The sequence below is a fragment of the Lottia gigantea genome (assembly GCF_000327385.1).
Source record: "Lottia gigantea unplaced genomic scaffold LOTGIsca_61, whole genome shotgun sequence".
In the NCBI taxonomy this organism is placed as follows: Eukaryota; Metazoa; Mollusca; class Gastropoda; family Lottiidae; genus Lottia; species Lottia gigantea.
The window spans coordinates 1,036,146-1,056,799 of NW_008710086.1; the positions used below are offsets into that span (position 1 = coordinate 1,036,146).

The following is a 20,654-nucleotide window of genomic DNA, read 5'->3' on the forward strand; positions in this document are numbered from 1 at the left end:
GATATCACATCCGTTACACATGCCGAGGAACGGATAAAGACAGATTTGTTAGGCTAATCTCGACCCTTATCCTTCTTCCAGATTCCTGACCTTTGACTTGACCACCAACGATGAGAAGAAGATGTATTTTGTGTCTCGTCATATCCTGAAGGTTCTGTTGTCAGCTGCGGGCTACTCTCAGGAAGTCGACTCCGAACCAGTTCTTCTCCAGAATCTCCGAGATTGTAAATTACTCGGATTTCTACATTCCTTTTCGGATGTCATTTGTATCAAGGTAAGATCAAATTGACATTAATTTTACTAGGTTTACTGGCTATAATCTTTACATTCTCTCGGTTTAAACATTTACAGTACATGGAACTCTTTAACTGAATATAAGGAAGGTTTCGGAAACAAGCCACTGTTGTATTTACATCCTCTAGACTGGCTTATCGTAATCTTTACACACTCTTTAACCCTCTTTTCATGATTCTTCCCTGTGAGTTAAGCTAATAAGTAAGTCTACTACGTGGCTAAGCAAATTTTTACAACTTATATCTATATTTCAGCTGAAATCACCAGAGAGTTTCACCATGTTGACAGTCAGTGAAGACGTATTGAAAGGAAAGAGACGAGAGATTTACTCACTTCTAATACAAAATGTAAGAGAACACGTATACTTCCTATATCCTCCCTCCATGATATTAATCACCAGCGTCAATTTTTCGGAAACTGGATATTGGCAAGAATTACCTATTAAAATTTTTCACATAAAGGCGTGCGTCAACAAACGTTGAAATTTTCGCTATCGCTCTGAGTAAGGTTTATGGACACTGCGGAGCATTGCCGAATGGTATAGCCACTGATAGAATTTATCAACCCGAGTCCACTTTTGGAACTAGAGATATACGGCAACAGACAATATTTCACAAAAGATCTAAAAACTAGAAATTGCATCCAAATAGTCTTCTATCCGTAATACAATGAACCGACCGTTGTAGTCCTTATACTAAAACATCGAATTTTAATGAACTGGTAACCGTTCAGCTGGGTTTTTTTTAAATCAAAATCATTGGGGGCAAATTTTGCTTTCGCTTCAGTGTTTGGAGAAGATAGGACCCACAGTGGTTTTACTTGACGACATGAGGAGCTGTGACCCCAAATCCTGGGAATATCTCGATCTTCTGTCTGAATCAGCTCTCATTATGATAGTAATGGGTGTCCGCCCGATTATCATTGACGAACCCACATGTCCGGAAGCCCAAAAGTTCTTTGAGAATCGCCAGATCAAGACCAAAGAGGTGGACCTGATGGAAACTCGTCACATGACTCCGCTCGCCTGCCAGATTCTTGATGTTCAGCACATCCAACGGGAGTTAGATCTGTAAGTGTATGTAATGAACCGCTAATAAGCCAGTTAGGGAACTATTAAATCTGTGTAAATGGCTATGTTCTTTTTTGATTCAAATTGAGAAATTAAAGGCTATTGATGTGATTGTAATAACTACACATAACGCAGTAAGGTCTTATAGCACTGTGCCATTTCAATAGCTGTAGCTCCACCGATAACATCTACTGTCGGTGCCTCCTTCCAAACATATCTTCCTCTTTATACTCAGGTATTTGAAAATGTTAAGTCACGGAATTCCAAAATGGACGGAAAGGCTGATACAACACATGTATGAGAGTAAACAGCTGCTGATAGTTGAGGAAGACCACAAGCCATCGGGTATATCAACCCTTTCACCCCAGACCGACCTGCTCAATAAAAAGCCTAGTAAAGAACGAAGAGCTGCCAACATCGACAGAAGAAAACATGCCATTACTTTTGAGACTAGTGTAAGTATGTATCTTCCCTCTTTGTTTGAGTTGAAATATTTTATTATGTAGTGTCATCATGACTTATTGAAATATAGTCACGACCAAACGACTAAAATTCATAGATTTGTAAGACTGGTAAGCTTTCTGTTGTTGACACAATAGTCGATTGTTTTAATCAGAATACAATGGCATCTCTTTAAATGTTCGGTGTTTTGCTCCTGAGCAGTTCGATGAAGCGAGAGTAGTTTGAATTATTAACATTTTCCCATTTCAGTTACAAACATCCAATGCCGAAGAAAGTTCCGGTAACACCAGTGAAATGCTTGGATTCCTTGGGTACGTTCAGCCAAAGACTGGGACCGTGAACCTGAGGTCGTCTGTCATGACCAAAGTGAAGATGGCACAGAGAGTTGCTATTCTGGTCGAGGGAATCAACACGAAGGACTTGAAGATTCCAGAAGCCATGACAAGTAGGTTGTGCTTATACAAACATAACTGAACTGATGATACACGGATGATTTCCTACGGTTGATTGGGCAAATAAAATCGGACAACTCCGTGCACTGTCCGAAGAGGTTACTTTGCCAGGACAATTATACGACTCGTTACAAAAGCGGTGCATAACATAATAATCGTGTCAACTAGATAGTACAATGTAGAGTGACAATGGCTAATTTCTGAGGTCAAACTAGCCGCGTTTTCTTTAGTCCAAATACAGCACCAAGGTCGTCTGTGGCGTTCTGTGTTCTAAACATACCTCTTTGTCTGGTCTCACATAGTATTGTGTATGCGGTACTCCTCGACAGCGCAAGCACTTTTGCCTTGCTAGTATTCGTAGTTGGTCGACATTGGCAATAAGAGTATTTACCATCAGGATGGGGATGGTGATCTACTGTTCTACTAACTATACTACTTATGGCTTCATTCCTTCTTACAACCGGTCTGCTTTTTGTTTCAGATATGGTTACAGCTAGGTTAGATTCAATGCGCGCCATGGATCAGCTGGTAGTCAAATGTTGTGCAGTGATCAATGCTCCATTTTCACTTGACATTGTCAAAGCTGTTCTTCAGAAATCCAACATATTCCAGGTCTCTTTGTCAATGAAGCGTTTATTTACAAACGGAACTTTCGAATGTTCTGAGTACCGACGCGCCCGGAAGTTGTCTTACCTAGATGACTCGGCATATTCTCAGAATCTGTGTTATTGTCAAAACCAAGTGTCGGCTGACTCAGACCACATGTGCAAAAAACTCAGTTTCAGAAACTTCCTCCTTCAGACGATGGCTAGTAATGTTCTAATGGCGACGCAGCGTCATGAAATTCACGTGCGCGTAGCGGACTATCTTCTAGCAGACGTCAAAGAGAACCGGAAATATCTGCCATTTTACTTATTTTCGACTACGTCATCATCACCACCTGGAAACAGAAAGGCTTCTAATGGTAAGGCATCTTGGGTTTTCATTGGGGCTATACATCCAAGTGTGGATCCATAACTAACGATTTTATTGTTTATCAAGGTTTGAGTTACACACTGTTCCATATTGATTGGCAGCCCACGTGAGTGAAAGAGTGCAAAACTGGATCGACGGGTGTCATAATCTATATCTGCCTGGCACACTTCATCCATTTCCATCTATTGTAGATGAGGAGGTGAAACCATTTCTAAACGCCACAGATCTATATGAAGATATATCTCGATCAGGGTAAGTTGATTTTCAGATTAGTTCATGTCCGCTCAATTTCTGTTTGGATTTGCCAAACCTGATCGCATAGCTGCGACTTATATTCAACCATTGTAGGAACTAACCTTACTCTGTTTCTCTGAAAGGCAATTCATCTGCTATGAAGATACTTAACTACAAGACATTTTTATTTCGTAAATGTCCTTTCCAGGAACACTACTGACTATGTTCAGCATCTCAAGAATGGTTTTAACAGTGAGAGAAAGAACATGCTATCAGCTCTTCTTCCAGTATACAGACGAGTCAAGGAACATCTGTATAATGCTAATGAGTACGGAAGACTGTTGTACCTAATGGTGGAAGCTAGTGCTGTATCTTTGTCCTTAGAAAATACATCTCATGTAAGATTTCATTGATTAAAATTTGTAAAAGAGCAATCCTTCTAAACTTGTTACTGGCAGAATCTAAGAACAAATGGCTTTTCGGCGACTGTTAGCAACCGATGAAACCTGGGATATTCTGATAATGATCTAATGATCCATGATACGATAGTGTAGATTGTTTGTACTGGTCATACCCCAGCTATCTTCTGCCATCGGAGTGATCCTAGTCATCTCTTCAACTTGAATTTCAGGGTTTGTTATTTGCGGAAGATGCTGAATCAGTTTTAGAGAAAATCCTTCAAGAAAGACCGGACATCAACTCCACCAATTTACTCTATACCACTGCTTGTATCCACAGATTGTCCGCTCAGGTATTTTATCCAACCAGTTTCATTTCCTTTTGTTTGTTTGTTTGGCTCACTCCTTGTCTGACAAACGAGTGGATCTAAAACGCATATTGGCCTTGGAAGAGCCATAATTTATTGGGTATTTTATACTATGTTTTTCCATGGCCGCTCTTAAGCACTTGATGCCGCTCTGCAAGTTTCTGAACTTGATATCAGAGAGTCCAAGAGCTATTTGTAGAGGTAAGTGTTTGTATATATATGGTCAACTTGGCATTATGTTTGGTATAATATTCATTCCATTGACTCTCAATATTCTCATTTAGTCTTGAAGTCCATAGCTTGTATCACATTTATTTTTTCCATGGTTTGAAGGCTTTACGGATGTCGGGTCGATCTGAAATGGGAGCAGTCCACTTGAGGAAGACTTCATCTATACTTAAATTGGATCATCCTTCAACTCGCTTGAGTTATCTGTTCAAAATGTTGAAATATGACAAATATCCAACAAAGATTCTACAGCTTGAAGAATTCGCTAATATTACGCAAAGCGAGTAAGTTAAACTCTTCCAATGATTTCACTGTATTAGCCTCCCTTCTTGAAACAAGGACCAGAAATCTTCTGTAATCCGTGGTACATTTCCGGAAAAGTTTGAAGGAATACCTCTCTTACGTTGAAAATGCATCCCTAGACTGATATTCTTCTTTATAATTGTATAAAGCTCACTAAAAAAAATAGGCCTACCATTTCTTGTATACATGTATATTCCTGCAACCCATCCAAAGTGGCCATTGTTTCTTCCAAAAATGCCTTTAATATTAATTGTGTGTTTTAGCTCGGAAGCAGATCGCTATATTCTGGAACTAATCAACTGTTTAATAGAGTTCTGTCATCATCACAAAATCAGAGGAGACTTCAGAATGTTACATCTGGATTTATTGAGGTTGCTTACAGTTTTAAGGGCGACATCCCCACATCCGATACAGATCTTGGAAGCCTGTCAACTTTTATTGGAATTCTACAGACTAAAGAAACGGTTTGACATCAGTTTTGATTTAGAATTACAGCTTTTTTCAATGTAAGTAGCCCAAGAAATCATTGCACATACTACGCTTACATTTCTAGGGAGTATTTAGTAATGCCCGAGAAAGCGAAAGCATCAAAATAACAGCATTTCCAACAAGTTTCATTCTCATTAAACGACTCCAGGTCTGTTTAGTGAGAGGGTAGTTACTCCATGATCTATGGGTTACAGTTACATCGCCTCATAATAAATAGGACACGATGTAATTATACGAGACTTGTGCTCCGTACGTTTCGCGCCATAAACATCACCTTTCTGGTTTCTTCAAATGAAGAGTTCTTAATCAGAGTTATTGGCCTTTACGGCTTCCGACTACAAAAATAATATACACTAACTAAAAGCTGTTTTATCTGGATTAAACTGGGTTTATCGAAACGGCAGTATTAAAAATATCTTTTGAAGAGTCCACATGTATATTTTTTTGACATAAAGATTTGTTTATCTATTAAAGGAGTGTATATTACGTGGAGTCTATAAGTTATCACCATATTGAGAAGTTGGTAGAATGTTTAAAACAAAGTATTAGCATCAGTTTAGACCAGGGAATGGTTCATAAAGCTCTTGTTTCGGGTAAGTAAGACACTCTGAACACACTGACCAGTACCCTTTATCTATCATTCCCCCTCTTCCCTCTTCCCCCTGTAAATCCTTACGCTTTCGTGACTTTCTCTGTTTTTAACTGTAATATTTTCCATGCCTGACTGACTAGAACAACTTAACAACAAGGGCATAGTCTGCTTCCGACATCCGCCCCCTTTTTGTCTACCTTATACTTTCAGCGTTCGCTTCATGTAGCATGTAAGTCCCTTTTCAAGTCGCCTAATTAACAACTCTCGAATTAAGAGTCTCATCCGATGATTCTTTTGATTTTAGGACGAACTGCAGCAGCAATATCAAGATTATTTGAAGATGAATTATTGATGATAAAAACTCTACCAACTCTGGGAATGGCAACCATTCTAGATAACAGGTGAGTGGTTGTTGATTCGGGTCAGACATTTTTAGAAATAAAAATTGTAAGTGGTTGAGGGAACAGCGTTTTGCCCTGGTGCAAGACCTCCTCATTTCAATATATGCTCTCCTGCTCGTATGGTAGATAAACCTGGCATAGGATTCTATTTCTGAAAAGGAATACAGGTAGCTGAAATTGAGCCCATTTAGCTGGTAAAGCAAATATTTTCGACCTTAATGTTGATAAAAACTGTAGTAAATATGAGAGTAATTTGATTTCCAATTCGAGAGAAGATGATTTGTGAAGCAGCCAATGATTCCATTCCAGTTTAGACGAGAGTAGAGATATTTTAACCAAATTAAAAGAAACTTGTTTAACTCAGAATAAACGTAAAGAGAGAGCCTGGTATTTCAATCTCACAATGGAGTTGCTGCTCATCAGAGGTTAGTGTTTTTTCTTTTCTCTCTTAAACTCCTTTAGATCTGACTCACTTTTTCTCAAATTCACGTTCAAAGTGACTTGTTAGAATTTGAACGCCTTATCTATGTATAATTATGGGAAAGATCAATGTAAACAAGTTTGGACAATAGTTATACTGTATACCAAAAAATCCTCGCAACATAATCTTGATAAAACCGTCGACAAGAGCTTAGTTTTCTAAGAGGTTTTGGAAAGGACCAAAATTGATGCACAATTCTTTCGTTCTATAATATAAATAGTATTTGTCTTTTTAAGGTTATTCCATAGAATCGTTTCCAAGATGTCTGTCGACACTGTCTCTGTATCTGAAGGACTATGATGTCGTCCACGGTGAAACTGTGGCCAGGTTTTATTCTGCAATGTGTATCGCTACTTGGTACGTAGATCATTTTGGCTCTGGTTTTGTTGTCACAAATTGGAAAGCCTCATTTCTCCTTCTTTATACTCGAATTTTGTATATTGAGAACTATGATCGAAACACAAAAATAAAAGAAAGACGTAAAACTCCATTCCAATTTATTTTAGGTATTGTCGACAGTCTGAATGGAAGCACGGTCAGAGATGGTTCGACTACTGGGACTACTACCAGCCTGAACAGATATCTCTCCTCTCTCTGCTAGCCAGATTGAAGAAACTCGAGTGTATGCTGCTATCTTTATGGCTGTCTCTGAATGAGGATGTCGCCATTTCCTTTAAAAGAATAGAACCTGGGGTCATACAGGTAGGCGGGTGGCGTTTTTAGGGGAACCAGGGAGGGGAGGAAGGATGAGGCAAGTCTTGTCCGGATTTGCAATAGGTTCATCGTCGTTTAATAAATTGAAATGGAATGAGTATATAAAGACATGATATTTTCTGATTCTGACCACAAACCTGTCAATTTGTCAGTTTACTTGCTAGTTGGACACAACACGTTGTATTAATGTATGTATAAAAATACCAAACTTTTAAGTGCCAGGGAGTATCTTTAATTTCTTTAATCTTCTGTTTTCATGTGATTTCCCTTATTATTATATAAATACCAGAATATTGCTTGTAAACTCTAAAGAGACTGTAAAATCGATTGAGAGGATGTGATTTTGAGTAACCGCTTGTCTGCTTGTTTCAGGAAATCAAGCTATTCCAGGCAGCACTAAAAGAAATACCAGGAATAATACCGAGATTCTATCATCACCTCGCTTATTATTATCTTTTAAAAAACAAGAGAACGAAGGCGAAGAAATATTTAAAATCGTCGATGAAGATTTCATTCGAGCAGGGCAATAAATTAGACTGGGGCTGGGCTTGGAGCACGTGGAAATCGTGGCATGACCCAGATTTGGCAGAAAGTGTTTCAGAATGGAATAAACTCATACAAAATCACGACAATTCGTTCGATTGGACTCGAACCACTGATACTTATACTTCTAATATTTATTATCCGTTTCCTCTACCTCCAAATTTTATATATTTCAATAAAAATACAATAAAGTTATGAAATTTTAAATGTTTATATTTCCATGGATCGGTCCGATTCAATTCAGAGTTACATGTATTAATTTGGACACAGTAATTCAGTGTGTTACTAACCAATATCATGGATTTATAGCCACTCATCGGTCATTAAAACTTTTTGAATATAAAACAAAACAAATTTTTTTGAAATTATAAAAACCAAGGGTATTTTCAATCATTTATTAGGATATCACCGATCCCCTTGTATAATTTATTCCCAAATCTACAAAAATATACATTTTTATACAAAATAATAAGATCCCAATAATGAAATGGACTAACCTAAATTAGAGACTTAAAAGCGGTGCGCATTATACAAAATGCGCATTATATAAGCAATTATACAGTATGTGTTCATTAAGCACTATTTAACATTGGTTGTTAAGACTAGGTTCAACTACAACTACAAATTAATAATAAAAACTGTAATATAACATTACTTATGAAAACTTCTTCAAACAATTACAAAGTTAGGGATATTTGAAAAGGATATTTTCGTATGATACTAAGTAACTTGACCTCCATTAAATTTTCAAAGATATACTTCATTCAAATTTAGTAAAGTTAATTGAGCTCAAACAAATCCATGTATTTCATTAACAAGTATTTTAAATTAAAAATAAAATAACCAACAAAGAGACAATTAAAATGACAAGTTTTTCAACAAAAATAGCAGTGGAATACAAGAAGACACAGGCATGTTGATAAACATCTTTACTATGTCAGGCTATTACGTACTGCTTCTTGACTTCAATAGCCACTTGTATCAGGAAAGTTTGTAAATGCAGTGATTTGATTGGATTGTACAAATAAAGCCATTCAGAGCCCTCCACAGAAAGTCTGTAAATCATATGCCATAATGTTTACAGTGTTTATGTTGAGGACTCTGATTGACTGTATTTGCTGGCGTACAATTCAATCAAATCACTGCATTCTGTGATACAAGAATTGTGGGACTATAGCAGTCAAGATATAATACAGTTTGTAGCTTGACATTGTGAAGATGATTGTTAATTGACTTGCAAACAGACAAACAGAAAATATTGAAGACAAAACATAATGGAAAACAATGGCACTAGGTCGTTGTTTAGGTTATCAAATAAATTTGTAAAACTCAGAAATATTTAGGTACTATGAAATAAAAGACTGGAGTGTTTTGGACAGATATTCTTGACCTTCCAGTAGATTTTGTCATTTACAAAACAAAGATCAATATTCACAATAGGTATTCAATAAGGCCAAGCATGTCATACATTGATAGAGATACAGTAATGATACACAATTTTCCTCTAACTAAATTAGACTAGTAATAAAAATCAATACAAGCAAGACAATTCTGTTAATAAAAATAAAAAGTCCAAAGCCTGGCAAAATGGAGAGTAAAAACCTAGAGAACTACCATCAGGTGTTTTCACAACGACTAGTAAGTTAAGTTTTTTTTTTCTAAATCACAAAGAAAATATTTTACAAATATATATATATGTATATCTACCCCATTTACTATTTTAAGCTATTTACAAACTATCTTCTAAATAATTAATTGAAATGGATTGCATATTAAGTAACGTACATGATGATAACAATGTAAATTGTAGAAACATTGTAAGGAAAACCCAATAGAGTAGAGTTTAGGTATATTGGGCCGCTAATCTTAACGTAAAAAATTGTAAAGAGGCTTTCTAAATATTGTATGTATAGCATCAATTTACACCATTCCAATTTTCAGTCAGACGTCTGTGGTTCCTGCAATTCACTTAGTTTGAGTGGAATAGCAGGAACCACAGACGTCTGATTGTAAATTGGAATGGTGTAAATTGATGCTATTATCAGTGTCCCCGATACACATAAAAAATTTGGAAAAACTTCTTTACAGAAAGCAATGCCTTTTCTTGGTTTTTAGACTTTAGTTCTAGTCAGTCTATTGTCCTTTAATACAGGAAAGGCATCCAAATAACTTGGAATGCTAGTGTTATTCCTAATTTCAATGGAACCAAAATATGATGACGGTTTTGTGCATTCAGTCTTCATAGAGAGGCAAGTAAATATCATCTGGCTAAATCACATCTGCAGTAATCTAAAAATTCTAGCCAAATGACTTTTAATACAGGCGAGAAAAAGCCATCTAAATGATTGGGAGGCTGTATTTTCAAACACAAAATGATGAAAAGGTTTTGCACATTCAGTCAAGGCTTAAAAGCTACAAGTAGCCCCCCTACCCTAACTAAATCCCCTTCGATTCACCCCCTGCAAGTATAGAGGCATTAAATTAAATGATGAAAGGATGAATAAACAATGAATTGAATGAATAAAAATGAAAATGAGTATAAAATGAATGAATGAATGATGTGCATTGTTGCACTATTTCCATGATCGTACTTCGTTGACTTCCCAGAGTTGTCGTTGTGATTCTGCGTCGCAGGTTTGTAGGTGGAGTTTATCATCATCACCAAGCTCCACGCACATTTCATACTCAGTATGCTGAACTTGTTTTGTTTTCTGGAAATAAATAAACAATTACATGATAGAGAAAGAAAAACAAGATGTAGAGAAATCAGGAAAGTTAAAAGCAGAAAAGCTTGAAACAATGTGGGGGGTATCATTTATCACTCGACCTAACCCCCCTGAAGTTCCATACTGACCAATAGACTAGGCCGTTCATAAAATAATCCTAACCAATCAGCCTTGGAATTCTACTTCACAAAATCCTTGAGATGGTATCTTTCATTTCTGCAACCTCCCCACCGCCCTGGCAATGCCCAGTCCCCTGACCTTAACCCCAGCCCTGCTTACCTCATCATAATCCCAAGGACCTGTGGGTTCTACATCACAATATGATACATGAATGGTATCTTTATATTTGGCTTCGAGACATCTTTCACCTAGAGCTAGCTGACCTTTCGTGTTTAATCGGAACATCTGAAGAAAAAAAACAACAAAACCACTGGTCAACATACTAGTTAATTTGATTATCAAAATTTACTAAGTTCAATTTGGGGAATTTTCCATCCATGAGCTTTAGAGTGATGTCCCTTGATTTGAAACTTGTCCAGTTGTCACTGTCTCAATTCACTTATTGAGATTCAACCATGAATGTAAACATTGCCACAGTTAGCCAATCATTGGGAAGAATTTCAGTGAAGCGTGATATATACCTGATTGCCTCCACCATGATGACAATAATAAGCTCCGATTGGTCCACCATTTACACCCTGACCAACCGTATCCCAGCATTTATTATCTTCTAATATTTTAAACTATAAATAGAAAATACAAGAATTGTTTATAATAGTGTGTGATATCAGTTATCTTTAAATATTAATCACTGTTTTTACTGATGAAGGAGAATTTTAACAGTGGGATTATCAATTACAAGAGTCAGCTAATTTGCTACTGACTGACACAGCAATTTATCATCAATTTATAGGGATTTTTTCTGATTTCCCATTGGCAAATAGCCAAATGTATCGACAGCCGACAACAAGTTGCAGACTTCAAATCTTGGGTCAATGAGCTGAATATATCACATGAATTGTTATCCAAGTTCTCAAACCTGCAAGCTTGAAAATAAAATACAACTTGCCAGGGAAGAGAGAGTATGCATGTACGTGTATCATCAGAGCATAACAACTAGAAAATTTGATACAAAATCTCAAGACATCTAAATTTCATTGTCATTGGTATTTACCAAATCTAAAAAAACTCCAGGCCCTAATTGAAATACAGAATTTGAATGCCCCCAGTCAGTTTTACATGAAATAAATAAAAAAATAATCTTACCTCTCCCCAAACTTTATTGGGTGGTAATCGGGGAAATTTTTCTAAAACTTCATACGCTACGTTTTCCATAAACCAATCAAAACTTTTACAATTATGTTCTTTTTTAAAAGCGAGTTGTTTTGAGATGTCTCCGATGGGATAGCCTCGGACTGATGGTTCTCTCGTATAAAAATATTCTTTATATTCAGGATCCAACCACACTTCTACTACCCTCATATAATTCTACAAAAAAAAACACCCAATTTAAATATAATTCTTCAAATATTGTAACAAGATAAGACACGAGGTAGAGTTACGGAAGCCGTTACCTCAAATGAGAGGTTTACATCCATGACTCCTCCACACAGAGTTGTAGTGTTTTGAATTCATCCTTGACATATCTAATTGACACGATCTCATCTCATGCTGTCAATGTTGACATGGAAGGAAAATCTAAAATGACCTCCAAATATTAAAGAAATTTGGACTTGGACAATGCAAGATTATGAGAAATAATACTTACTAGTAGGATAACAGGAATTGTAGCCTTGACTTTACCAAAACCATAGGGCATGTGATTTCTATAGACATGCCCCACCCTAGAGCATGGTACCCATTCTATACTTCCTCCACACTGCCAGATCTATAATTAGAAATACCAAAATAAAGATTTATGCGGACTCTCTCAAAGGGATGTTGTGTTATGTTGAGCATTAATACCAAATAACGGTGCAAATAGCCAGTGCGTTAAATGAAAAAAGATGGCTACTCACCTTAAAAGATAACTCAAAATTTTCTCCTCCCCAAATCTGCATACCAGGATCGTAACCTCCCATTTCAAAAAAATATTTTCTATCCATGGCAAATAATCCTCCAGCATGAGTGGGTGATCTGTGAATAAAAAATCATGGAAAATTAGCTAGACTGACCATAATCTCTGTTTTTGCAATTCTCAGCAAAAATTTGGTTTTGTTTTTAATTGAGATATCTATAGTCGTTTTTAAATGTGTTTCTTGAAAATCCTATTACCAAACAAATTACAAAGTCAGTAGTCTTACTTTTGTATATGACTTTCTGTCATAAGATTGGAGTGAAGAAGGATTCTGTTTGTTGTGACAATGTTCACTGTAGTTGAATGCAGTTGAATTTCATTTCAGTTTTCATGATTTGAACAGACCTATCCCTTTTTTCTGTTTTTATGAAGTATATTTAAATATAATATAACTAACGACTAACTTGTAAGGTTCACTGTTGTAAGTTCTGGTATTCAATTCTCGTTGTGGTACTTGACTCTCCTTGTATAGAAAACCCCATTCAAAAATACCTCGATGATGAGTAGACGTGTAAACAGGCCTGTAGCGAAAATTATTCCAATCTATTCCGTCAACTATCGGTACCGCCATTATAGTTCTGAAATTTAAATATAAATAGTGCATTAAGACCAGATTTAAAATCTGAATTATTAAGTTACAATTTAACCTCAACCATAACTTCGGATGACATTTCAAAAAAAAAAAATTAAATCTCCCATTGCCTTAATGATTGGCCAAGAACAACCCGTATAGACAGGATCAGCAGAAGTTGTTATATATATAAACTTTCGTTCCCCTCTTTCTGCTAAAAGAATACATCCCTAAAATGGGGTCATGTAAGCAAACAACATCATATCACAGGGCATGGTGACTTGGAAAAATAAACCAAAAGCCGAAATACTGAAGATCTGTCCTTGATCTTTGCATAGCATTGCCTTCTTCATGAACCCAATCAGAAACAGAAAGTAGGATGTTAAACTCTATTTCATTTCATTTCCATTACCCTTCCTACCATTCAATTACTAGTATATTGAATTTCTTAATCAAATTAAATCAAGGCTTTGTGTCAGTGAAAAATCTTTCTACAAAAACTTTGTTACTTTATCTAAATTTCTCAGTTCATGTTGACAAAATGGAGACAAAAACAACTCTTGTTTACTTTTCTCGACAACAATGAGAATTGTAAACAACAGTAAAAAAATAAACAACCAGGTCCATTGATTAGAAGAGATTTGTTCAATATTTTTTTAACGGTTTGACACCTGATACAACAGTCTACATCAGAAATACAATGTGTTTCTATTATACATCTTCACAATGTCAAGCTATTACCAACTACATCTAATACCTTGACTGCAATAGTCACCTTTCTTGTATCACTGAAGTTTGTAAATGCAGTCAAGGTATAAGATGGAGTAAATGATTGTGAAGAAGCAATAAAATTGTCAGAAACACTTTGTTTTCCAATTTAACTTTTCAAAAGATGTTTTCTAGTCTAGCTTCTATCTATAGATTAAAACTATGACTATGTAATACAATGTATGTATAGGTGTATGTATATTTTATATTGGAATCCAAGCAATCATAGTTTCAGACATTTTGAAAAGATAGAATAACAGCAATCTCTGCCTCGAGTAACTTACCTATCATGAGCGATCCTAGCCAGTAGGGGAGGTAGCCAATTAGGATTACATTCACAATGAGCATCCAGAAACACAATAACTTCTCCTGTAGACAACTCGGCGCCACGGGTTCGAGTCCTAATCAATCCTAGACGTTCTTCATTACGAAATATCTTCACCTTGCCATTAAATCTTGTCATATACTGATCTAGTTTACCTTTTAGATGTTCTAGAATAAAAATACATTCAAATTATTTGGAACTAAATTCGTTTAAAATAACACTTAGTCCAGTTATTACTACAGTATAATTGGGAGTATAGTGCATACCGGTACCCCTTTCTTAATCTTGAGTAAATCTGGACAGATTTGTCATTGTAAATAACAAACACCCTGTTAAGATGAAAAAAGATGGTAAACTGAACAACATATGGAGTTGGTAAACCTTTCTTTTTAAACTAATCTCTCGAAATCCTTGACTTTGATTTCTGCCTTGAAGAAGAAAAGGGTATCTAAAAATTCTACCAAAATTCTTACCTTTATCGCTGAAATCGTCAACCATCACAACCTCTTTTAGCAGGTGTGAGGGGCTGGAATTTATTACACTGTGTACGGTACGAACTAGAGTGGACCAACCCTCGTTATGGAACACTAGAATCACGCTGGCACTAGGGAGTTTCTCTGGATAATGCCAATATTTACATCTATATAAAATATCAAAATATTATTAGCTACGTGGACTCTACAAAATATAATTAAATGTCACAAAAACACATTTTCAAAAATACAACAACAACGTGATAGGGCATGTTCCCTTCCACCCCTACCCCCAGCCTCTTACCCCCACAAGATAGTAAAACTAAACCTACTCATCCATCCTAGTATCAGGTACTGTTCTATCTAGAGATATTTTATCACTGTTAACTAAATTAAAACCATAGTCTCGAATAGATTGGTCTGATTTGGCTCGTTCTTCCATCGTAGAATACACTGGTTCACCATTCTCTCCTGTAATATACAGAATACAGTCAAGTTCTAAAGGGATATCTTTGTGAATTTATCCACTTTTTCAGCTAATCCTTGTTTTGAGTTCAAGGATATTTATAGCTTCTATTTGCATCATTCTAATTTTTAATCAGATGACTGTCCCTGATACACATAAAATAATTAATAAAACCTCTTTACAAACACATTAAATAAATAGATATGAACTAATGTGGATATTCATCACTGAGTTTTTTTAGGTTTTAATTTAAATAATGTTCAACTTACCTGGTCCACCACTGTTTTTAACAGGGGCAGGTTCGTAATTTCCCATCACCCCTTTCTTAAACACAGTATTAGGTTTTTTATCTTCTTTCTGTTCCTGGACGACATCCTTAGGGTCTGGCCCCACCCCCGGGATATCAACTACAGCCTCTTTACCATCATCTATATTATTAGCACTGTGGGGCTGAAATCAGAAAATTAATTTTATGTAAATCACAAATATACCAGTACCAATTCATACAATATAAAGTCAATTTGGGAACAGACTTCACCTATATTACGCTATAGAAGGGCTGGAATTAGAACATAATTAATCAGATTGTTACCTGAATACAGGTGTTGGATCACTTTAAAATTTCATTGATATCCATGACAACCTAAGCATCTTAACAGAAGTTGGAAACAGAAATTCTGAACTGGACATTTAAAAGAAAGAACCAACGCTCCAACCAACTTTGTTTTAGGACCTCACAAAACTTAAGATTAAAATTTGGTACCAATTTTTTAGTTCAAATTCATAAAAATTCCAGAAAATGTGGCACATTTGCATTTAAATTCCTATTCCAACCTAAACAGACAGATATTTGACATTTAAATTCATTTGTGCTACCTATATCACTATATCATTTTATCATTTACCTATTGTATATAACATAGTAACTATAGTATATAATGATAGCTAATACAAATTCTACAATTACTATGGTAATAACATTTTTAAACTAAAGTTTGATTATTCATTAATCATTCAATAACTGATTTAAACGTTCTCACAACTATATAACTGGTATAAATATTGCTTATCAATTATAATTCATTAAGTAATGAAATCGTGCAGATTTTTAACACCAGCTGTCTGCAACAACCATGTTTTTATTGACATTAATATCATATCATGTTTGAAGAAACATGTATAATGGTTGTAGAACCAGCTCAATACATGTATATCAATATCAGAACTTATTAATATTACTTTAAAACAAACATATCAATTGTAATTTGACAAATACTTTGATATCATGCATGTCCATGTAGAACCACGTCAATAAGGCAGTAAAACCAATACACGTATATATTGTTCTCGAAACGAACCGGAGTAGAATCAGATCGATACAGCAGTAGAACAAAAACATGAATATGCTTATTGGAAAAACATATCAATTTTAATTTAATTAGTTAAAACCTATGAAGGTTGGTTGATTGATGACTGATGACAAGTAAAATGATTACAGACTCTGTCTGGATAAAGCTATCTCAATAGTTGCTCTACAGCCTAATAAAAAAAGAAACAACTTTATTTAGCAGGGATAACAACTTGGGTTCACAGTAAAGGATCCTTTCTACCAGTTGGTCCTTGACAAAACCTCTTGGCATTGATCTTTCCCAGATTATCCGTACCCATTTACAACTGGGTCGACTGGAATTATGAGTTAAGATTACTTATTCAAGGTCATCGGATTTTCACCCGCCGACTGAGATTAGAACCCACTGACACCATTCACCCAACGTAACCAAGTAAATGAAATCATGTAACCAATGCTCTAACAGACCTCACAAAGTTTAATTCCAGTTATTCATACCCCAGTTATTAAATGACACTCAAGGAAGATATATAATACATGGTTATCGTTGGCAGAACTTTTCAGAAAAATTTATCAATTTAAGAAGTAATGACCACTTGAAAGCTGATAGCTACCTGTATAGTCATTAAAATATTTACTTTGCCAGCTGATAGAACTCAATTTTAGCTACCTGTATAGTCATCTAAATATTTACTATACCAGCTGATAGAGCTCAATTTCAGCTATTTGTACAGCTATCTGCTTTACAAGTTAATAGAGCTAAATTTCATCAATACACATGACTACCATAATTTCATGATGGCTTTTTTTCATAATGAGTGATAAGGTTTATAAAAATATAGGGGATGGCCCTGTATGGTTAGAAATAATGATAACACAACTATTAGCTTTTTATTAGCTTTTTTACAGAAGCTAAAGTGTATGATTAAAATTCTGCTTGATAAACAAATTATGACACGCTCATAAAATCAAATAGTAACAGCTGTTTGTCAGTCAATAAATCAATTGTAATACATAGTTTACAGTTTATAATTTAATAGATAAGCTTATAGAATATAGATTCAATAAAACTAATTGGCAGACTGAGTGTAGTCATTGGAGGCTGCTGAACTTTGGATTGAAGTGGACCATTCTAGGGGGTGGGGTGCTCATGGAAAGTATTTAGAACATAAAGGTCTACAATCCTGCAATTTTATGCATTTTGAAAGAGTATTCTCTTTCAATATTTACATTTTTACAATCAGATAAGGACTATGTCCTCAAAAAAGTTGTATTCTTGGGCCTTTGAAGCCCCCACTGTCTCCGATTTAGATAATTGGTTTTCTAGATTGGCCAGTGGTCAAGGATATTGATATAGTGGTCAATGTTAGCTTATAACACCTGGCTCGGCCAGTCAATAACAGGTCAATATTGACCTGCAAACAAACTGAAATATTATTGGTCACTGGACACATGGCGTACTGAAGGTCAAAACCATCAGAGAGGGTAGTCCTGTGTTAGACAATGTGTTTTCAGGGGTCAGTTAAACCACCAAATAGTAGGATTATAATCTATACTTGAATCAACTTCCAGTATTAACATATCTACAATGACCACAAGCTAGATTAGGGCTGGATTTTAAAAACCAAATTGAGATTTATCTACGGCAGACTACAGATCAATAATCAAAATATTTAATTGAATTATCTTCTAAATACTAAAAAAGAAGCCAATTTTGAATTCTATGGATTAATTTTGGAACATAGAAGTATCATAATATGAATATTCATTGATTTGATTGGTTATTATAGTTGTAATCTTCTTTGTGGGTATTTTTGTGCTAAAAGGGGAACTTTGTGGAAGAGATTACTACTAGTACTGAACCTCACGATGGGTACACAGAATAAAATAACTTTGACATTTAATCAATTATGAAATAAATTTGATAATAAAAAATTGATACTACTAATTTTTGGAAGAGCTAAAGGGAGGGTCAAAGGTTGGGGGCCAAAGAGAGCCTGTTGAAACACCACTGATCAGAGGAAGTGAGTGAGTTATCAATCAAGTTCATTGTCAGATAAAAACTAACTGATTTATGATTTACAATGTATGTCACACGAAATCCTTTTGTTTTTTACTGACAAATCCTCATTGATCAATTGACCTTTCAAAACAAATGACATACCGATTGATTTAGGGGTTAAGGCTAGAGAACAGTGAATGTGGGTTAATACTTAGATTGGAAAAAATCTTTTAAAAGTTTTGTTTTATTCATTATTTTCCAAGGATGTTATTATTAATTCTGTCAAATTTTGAAGTTTTAAAAGTATTTTCAAGAATGTAACCAATGAATCTGTCATAGAAAACAAAATTTGATTGGTCGAATATTTTAATGAAGTAGAACATTTGTTGCATATCATTTTTCTCAGATCATGGTTCTTGGATGATTTGATGGCAAGTGTACTAAACTTCTAAAAATGTGTATATATTTTAGCAGATTAAATTTTCTTCAGCCTTATTCAACACTCCTTTTTACAATAATCACTTATACACATGGATATCAGCAATTTGAGAAACACTAATCCAGTACAAGAACCACAAAAAAGCCCTACTACTAGTAACTAGATATACGTAAACCAAGGATGAAGAGAAAGGCTTGGTCATGTATACAGTACATTTAATGTCATTTGACATCAAAGACGAAGGAAGACTGTATGGTAGCCAGCTGTCATGTCAGGACATGTCACTTACATCTTTTATATGTCACTTGACATCTCTAAATTAAAGATGGACTGCTATACTAAGATGTTCACTCAATTTTTTGAAAATGCAATTAAGGTGATACCATGATTAATGCATTGTTCTGATTTTGGAGGAATATTTAGTAACCTCATTTCAATTACTGTGACATTGCAGGCTTTAACAGGCATTCCTTCAAAACATGAATCTCAACCATATTTTATCAAAATTTGTAAAAAAAGACTTTGGGTTCCATGGCCTTTAAAAGCAATACAAGATGAAAGGCCAGACAAGGGAATTGACAATATTTTTCCACATGTAGGCGTTTAAAATCAAAGCACACAATGAACTTTATCAAATATTTAAATTCTTTCACAAAATATATCAAACCTCTTACTTACCTGGAATCTAAGTTTGTTGTCGTCAGGATGTCCTCGCTTTCTGACTTCTGATGAATCTTTATCACCCAGAAGATGAAATAAATATGGTCCAATTAAAAAACAAGCTATCACAATGATACCTAGCTTAATCACAAAATTACGACGAAATCCTAAAATCCTCATTTCTAATTTTTTGTATCACTGTTTGTGTATTAAATTTTATGTTTCAATTTCCACTTTATTCTTGAGATCAAGTATCAGGAGATTTTTTAACACAAATTTAATCTTCTTCAAATCTATATCTATCACATTCGTAATAATAAAAATGTTTCCACAATCCTGGGTCTTGTATTTTCAAACAATACTGAATGATTCACAAATTATCCATGTCAAAAAATAGTGATTAAAAGTTTTTTCACTCACAGCCTGTTACTTTTCTCTTCGTTTTTTTTTCAACTTTTTGCTTTTCAGAAATTTTTCACATCTAAGCTTATCATTAATGAATTTAAAACCAAGTTTAAGTCACAGTAGATCTAAACTTATTTTTCCAATGATAAACAGTTGACTTGACACAAACTTTTCTACAAAGCACTTGAAAAAATCACTGTCTCAAAATCCACACACCCTGACAGCAGTGTCTCTTTAAGTTAAAGATTTATGGGTCTGTCACTTTAAAGAGTGATGTAATTATGATGTCGTTATGTATTACACCCACAGCCTGAGGGGGTGAGGCAATATTTCTATCTTGTATATAACAGTTCCAATAGTTTATAGTCTTGTTCATCTGATATCACACACT

At 35.1% G+C, this 20,654-nt stretch overlaps 2 protein-coding genes across 2 annotated transcripts; one reads left to right on the forward strand and one right to left on the reverse strand.

Moving 5' to 3' along the window:
• The first annotated feature begins 1,090 nt into the window (after positions 1–1,090).
• On the forward strand, positions 1,091–8,207 carry LOTGIDRAFT_235225 (hypothetical protein). Its single transcript, XM_009064272.1, has 15 exons — positions 1,091–1,363; positions 1,599–1,818; positions 2,075–2,270; positions 2,759–3,241; positions 3,444–3,504; positions 3,695–3,884; positions 4,118–4,237; positions 4,586–4,764; positions 5,047–5,289; positions 5,747–5,865; positions 6,169–6,265; positions 6,575–6,690; positions 6,983–7,103; positions 7,253–7,448; positions 7,833–8,207. The coding sequence occupies exons 1-15, from the start codon at positions 1,122–1,124 to the stop codon at positions 8,199–8,201; spliced, it is 2,952 nt and encodes a 983-aa protein (XP_009062520.1). The 5' UTR covers positions 1,091–1,121; the 3' UTR covers positions 8,202–8,207.
• A 2,004-nt stretch (positions 8,208–10,211) lies between these two features.
• Positions 10,212–15,724, reverse strand: LOTGIDRAFT_194702 (hypothetical protein; the record flags this gene model as incomplete). Its single annotated transcript, XM_009064273.1, has 11 exons — positions 10,212–10,714; positions 11,009–11,134; positions 11,371–11,472; positions 11,996–12,217; positions 12,498–12,617; positions 12,748–12,865; positions 13,211–13,384; positions 14,430–14,637; positions 14,944–15,110; positions 15,276–15,414; positions 15,679–15,724. The coding sequence occupies 11 exons, from the start codon at positions 15,722–15,724 to the stop codon at positions 10,577–10,579; spliced, it is 1,560 nt and encodes a 519-aa protein (XP_009062521.1). The 3' UTR covers positions 10,212–10,576.
• Positions 15,725–20,654: the final 4,930 nt, after the last annotated feature.

Coding starts and splice junctions, on each gene's coding strand:
- LOTGIDRAFT_235225 (XM_009064272.1), top strand. CDS start 1,122: ATGAGGAGCTGTGACCCCAAATCCTGGGAATATCTCGATCTTCTGTCT. Junction 1,819..2,074: donor CCATTACTTTTGAGACTAGT/GTAAGTATGTAT, acceptor TTCCCATTTCAG/TTACAAACATCCAATGCCGA. Junction 5,290..5,746: donor GAATTACAGCTTTTTTCAAT/GTAAGTAGCCCA, acceptor TATCTATTAAAG/GAGTGTATATTACGTGGAGT.